This window comes from Ascaphus truei, chromosome 4 (assembly GCF_040206685.1).
Source record: "Ascaphus truei isolate aAscTru1 chromosome 4, aAscTru1.hap1, whole genome shotgun sequence".
NCBI lineage: Eukaryota > Metazoa > Chordata > Amphibia > Anura > Ascaphidae > Ascaphus > Ascaphus truei.
In genome coordinates this window covers 254,444,520-254,450,519 of record NC_134486.1, presented here as the reverse complement: position 1 = coordinate 254,450,519, position 6,000 = coordinate 254,444,520, and the positions used below count along the sequence as shown (strand labels likewise).

The window sequence follows — 6,000 nt, the reverse complement described above, 5'->3', positions numbered from 1 at the left end:
AGAGGTATTCCCCCTAACAACGCATGTCCACAAAGGTCGGTAAAGGTTAACGCAGAGACTTAACATTAGGCTGAGTCCATGCTCCCTGCTTGCTCGCTGAGGCGCGCTGAGGCTCAGGGAAAGCGGGTGCTTTCCCATGGCCTTGCGGTTGCTTACCGCACGCGCCGTCAGCGGGCCGTCGGGGGGCGGGCCGGGGGCGGGCCGGGGGCGGGCCGGGGGCGGGCGCATCACTGGCCGGGGGCGGGCCAGTGACGTCACGGAGCTGGTTCGCCCTCATTGGGCGAACCGCTCACGTGACCGGCCTGTCGCGCCGGCAAGCGGGGGAATTTTAAATTCCCCTAAGACCTGCGCTTCCGCAAGCGAGCGGAAGCGCAGGTGAGCCCTTACTAAAGCCGCTCTAATTGCGGCTGTAGGGGCTCAGTGCTGAGCGGGAGCGCGACTCAGCACGCTTCCGCCAGCAAGCGATTAACATGGCCGAGGCCTTACATTAGCTAGGTCATACCTAAACTGGGCCTTACTCATGTCCAGACCATGAGATAGAGTTTTACAGGATGTGTGTGCAATACCACAGCTAGCTGTGATTTTTCCAACATAGCATTATTTCCAACATTATTTTCCTCTCCTTTTCTCTTTTTAACTTTTGTTAAACACCTATTTCAGAGTCGGTGTCAGAGTAAGGCTCAGATATACTTAACGTCATGTTATTATTGGATGCTTATGCTAAAGCAATGTTGCTCTATAATAATCCAATACAATAATCCCATGCTAATGAAATGTACAATGGTTGTTGCTTTTGCGTGTAATTAGATTTGTGGATATGCTTGAATCTTAGGGAAAATAACATCCATTACGGATTTAGGTAACGTGACAGTATGAGCCATGATTTAACAGAGCTCTGTGGATCTGGCCCCTAATCAGATATGCAGAAAGAATATTGCAAGAACCGTTGGTACGGTCTTTACCTGTAGGTGGCATCCAGCTCACTGCCATATGTAGCACGGATGAGAAGTTTGTTCACATTTGCCAGGACAGTCATAAATTCCTTTTTGCTGACTTGAGATTCTGTGCCGTATAAGATGAATAATTCTGGGTGTAACACAACCGTTTCAGTGTGTTCTTCAAATGGTTGCAGGTGAATCCCTTCCTGTGCTGTGCTAATTCGCAAGCCGTTACCCTGCAAAGTCATGTTGATGACAAACACACGGCATCATTCTGAAGTTCGTAGACAAATACAAATAGCAATTGTATTTACTTTTTACAAATAATTCAATCTTGCTGGAAAAATGTGTATGTCAAATATAAAGTATTATATGTCAGAAATACCACCAAGGCTTGGAAGCTTCTTACATTTATCATATAAAAAATATTGAAATGAGAAGACGTTAAACGTTTTATAACTCTGTGCCCAGGACATACTTGAAAACGAGAGGTAACTCTCAATGTATTACTTCCTGGTAAAACATTTTATAAATAAATAAATATAACATCATATACATTATTTAAAATAGCAGTGAGAATTTTTTTTTACTGTTCTTTGTAAGGGTTTTGGGAAATTTCACTTAAGAAAGGAACTTCTAAGGCAGAACTCCTCAGTTATTTTTAAACGTTATGTTTTCTTTATTTCATCTAGGAACCCGTACAGTATATAGTGATTTTTAATTATAAACAATATGGACGCTGAAATTAGTCTAGCTCAAGTGGCCAAAAGAAAACTGCAATAACCTACGGTTAGCCTGTGGCCATATTGGATATTATTTTGGAACATGCAAGTTAAGAAGGGGGTTATTATAACCAGTTCTAAAAAAAAATGTGTTTTTTTTTAGTGGGGGGAGGGGGATTGCAGCTTTAAATAAAATATTGTATTGTATCCTGCCTGAGAGTCCTTTTGTGTAAGCAGTGAGTATAAACACAAAATCACATTGATCCATTGTACTGTAGGTGTATTGCTTATACTGTAAATATTTGCTGATGTTAACATACGTGCGATGATGGTGGTAAGAGCTCTCTATAACCCCAGTGACACGATACATGTGAACACACACATAGCATGGCACGTTTCAATTAGTGAGTCTGTTTCATGGCTATTAAACTGAAACTTGATACCTCAAATATTTTAATACGTCAGATATCTGAACCACTCATAATTAACAATTCTCCAATTATTACTGCACATACACAATCCGTGTGACTGACAGACCAAATTTGAACATTGGACTTTTGCTTGTATAGTTTTTCAGTGATTATTACAATCACATTAGCTACAGTAAGAAATTTATTGTAATGATCTTTTTGAGTAAGTCAGACAGATCTTAGATTTTGTGTTGATCAGAAGTGTTTAAATATGTTAACTTTCCTACAGTAGTTGCTGTGGGGAAAATAGAACATTATGTTGGGGACTTTAATATTGTTATAAGTTCTGTGCTGCTCTTGTAACCCATGATACTTCCAGAAAGGGATACTGATTTCTGATGCTTTCTGGCAACCTTTAGTGGGAAGGCTATGAAAGGGGTTTAGATGGGGTTCAGCTACTTTTGCTACGGGGAGGGGACGGGGGGGTTGCTACTGCACTCTGCCTTATGGAATCCTATTGTCCATCTGTGCTAGGTCACTGGATAGAAGCCCCGCCTGGACAAGAGAAGAGGGATTGGACTTATTAAAACTCGGGGTAGCTGCATTGGAAAGAATTATACGTTTACTTCATGGTTTGCTAGCCTTTCAAAGGAGGTTACCCAGGTACTGTTTTAATGAATCTCTGGGCTTCTGCATAACTGATGTACCCCTGTCTTTTGCTGAGGATGGATGCCCGGGCCCGGTGAAACTGATTTGTATTTTGTTTTAAATAAATAAGTAGTCCTTGTATGTCCCTAGAGGTACCAGCAGCTTGCAAATGACAGTGTGTGTGTATGATATACTGTAGTATGTAAAGTCAGCACCTGTTACTAGTAGTTTGGTGACTTGTTTAGTTTGCTCTCTACAGTATGACTCCTATTTACACACATATTCGTGCTACAGAATAAATGTCATCTTAAGCATGTTTTTAGCATCTATACCTACTTTACAACCGTTTGTTAATGGTGCAAAGTTATTATTCAGGACTCCCTTTCTCTGTTATTCTCAAGTTGTTGGTATATGTGTGAGGGAAATTTCTATCCAGCCCCTGTGTTTGGGATAATAGGGAGGGAGGTGATTTATACATTTCAGGATTTATTCTGGTTACCTATATGTTGATGGCACTTATTGTTTGAGTCAGTGATGCAGGTGTTTAATATTTGTGATCTATATATAAATCTTTATGTACTGATAGATTTATTTCTAGATTGGCTGGCCTCATTGGGCACAGGCCTCTGTCCCAATTAATTTATTCATGTGAGTTTGAACTGTTGATGTGTAATTGGCTTGTGCATGTTATTATCTCACAAGGGTTTTTCCTATTTGTAATATCTTTTGAGGGTAGTGTCAGGGATTGTTTTAACTTATATGTTTAATTTTGTGATGTTTATAAATACATGTTGTATGTTTATAGTATATCTGAGTATACTGGAGTGCTATACAGTATGTGGGCCACTTTTCTTCTACTTGTTTCCGTATAATGTTAATGTTGTGTCCTCCCCCCATTGTACTCCGCTGCCAAATAGATTGGAGCATTATAAATTCATGCTAACAATAGATGGTAAACTGTGACAAGCATGCATTGCCACTATAACATCCGATAATAATCGAATAGGTCTGATAGTTTGGGTGAGGGGGCGAAATGAAAACTGTAGTACAAAATACATTGCAGAAATGGTGGACATCTGTTGACATTAAATACAAGGACGCATTGAAGGAAACCCACATGGGGGCAAGGAATGGGAAAAGAGAGAGGAAGAGGATGTAATGAGGATAGAGGCAAATTATACTATATTACTAATTAGACTAGTACCGAGGTGGGCAACCCTCTCGCCATTCGCCACTTGTGGCGAATTGACAACCAAAATGTGGTGAATTGTACTTGGGAAGTAATGAGAAGCGAGTGCAGCAGCATACGAGAGTGCGCTGGCATGCGTGAGTGCGGCGGCACAACCACAGTGAGTCATGTCCATTAAGAAAAATGCTAGAACCTCCCAAGTTAAAAAAGGTGGGGAGGGGTGAGCTAAGTAGCACTCCTTTTGACATAACTATATATATATATATATATATATATATATATATATATATATATATATATATATATATATATATATATATATATATATATATATATATATATATATATATATATATATATTCATGTAGAGGTATCAGTACCGTGTTAGCCAAGCTTCAATAATCAAAAAATAAATAGATGATACCGTTCTGTGGCTAACGAAATGCTTTTATTTGTGCGAGCTTTCGAGATACACTGATCTCTTCTTCCGGCGATGTTACAATGAATGAAGCAAGGATAACTTAAAAACAGTGTCTACTGTTTTTAAGTTATCCTTGCTTCATTCATTGTAACATCGCCGGAATAAGAGATCAGTGTATCTCGAAAGCTCGCACAAATAAAAGCATTTCGTTAGCCACAGAACGGTATCATCTATTTATTTTTTGATATATATATATATATATATATATATATATATACACTGTGTTTGACAAACCTATACATTTGCACGCCCCGGGCGAGTGGATTTAACATCGTGGCGAGCTCCTATTGGCCCAAGCAACACACGTGTGGTACTAGGTGGCGAGTATAGTATATACTGTGTATATATATATATATATATATATATATATATATATATATATATATATATATATATATATATATATATGAGATGTGTTGGAGTTTGAGCAAACTGGAAATGTGTGTGTTAATTTAATTCCTAACTGGCAACAGTTGTTTGGAGGTAGGTGGCCCCTCCTCCCAGAGCTCACCCCTCCCCACCTTTTGAACTTGGGAGGTTCTAGCATTTTGCTGAATGGACAGGACTCACTGTGGTTGTTTCCCCTCATACAGAGGTAAAAGGAAAGGTTCCCAGTTTAGTGTTAGGACCTGCAAATTTGGTTATACCTTGGCGTGGTATGCAGGCCTATGACGCTTTGGCCAAAGGGTTTAACTAAATAACCAAGAAAATATTATTATGAAAGTATTTAAACTTTATACTTATTACCAAACATGTTTTGTCAATTTGGATATAGCATTTTCTTTTGTTGTTTACATTTTCAATTTGAACCATTTTCATTGTTTGCATCTGATGCAGTTGTAACTGAGTAGTCAAAGTGTTCATGTTTTGCATAAACTTGTTCAAACAGTGTGTGTTTTACATTTTCGAATGCGCAACATAATACCTCAATTTTTACATGATGTGGCTATTTTCACTTCTCATTCGCCACACCTGTGGCTACATTGAAAAATAAGTTGCCCACCTCTGCTCTAGTAGCTGTATATCCCAGCACATGTGCATTAGTATGCATATTAATATGGGCACTAAGTTCCTGATGTGAAATAACGGTGTTACCAGGTACACCAGAAAGCCAACAATATCTTATTTAGACCTTAAAGATAAATAATGGATAATACTGTGACCCACAACAATTCTCTACCTCGATGATGATGTTTGGGTGATGTGCTGACTCCGCTAAATCTTCCTTTACAGATGCGTCGTAGGAGATTGTATATGTCAGATGTCCTCCCACTGCTGTAACCTACACAAATTCAAAAGACATTGATTAGAATCTTTTTTTTTTCTCACCAACCTTTTGCTTTTCAATCGCATCTTTTACATGATTTATGCTAATTGATTCATTTTAAATATCGACCCAAATGGGAGTTAGACTTAAAGCGGAATAAGAAAATAATTAAACAATCAATAAACAAAAGGACAGTATTAGCTAAGAGGGAAAAACTATTAACAATACATACACATTTGTATGTCTATATTTATATATAAGCACACTGTTTGCCACTCTTTCTCATATATACATCTAAGCATGTTGACATCTGAGCAATCATCTACATCATATATTTATAGAGAA

General features: G+C 38.5%; 1 protein-coding gene across 4 annotated transcripts in view; it reads right to left on the bottom strand.

The window, feature by feature from the left end:
• The window catches only part of LAMA2 (laminin subunit alpha 2), a 736,088-nt gene that overhangs the window by 387,011 nt on the left and 343,077 nt on the right, over positions 1-6,000 (bottom strand). For all 4 annotated transcript variants that reach the window (XM_075597283.1, XM_075597284.1, XM_075597285.1 and 1 more), the window contains exons 13-14: positions 5,569-5,670; positions 963-1,174 (exon numbers count right to left, since the gene is read on the bottom strand). In XM_075597283.1, the coding sequence (XP_075453398.1) occupies positions 963-1,174; positions 5,569-5,670 (314 nt within the window). The remainder of the gene's footprint in view (positions 1-962; positions 1,175-5,568; positions 5,671-6,000) is intronic.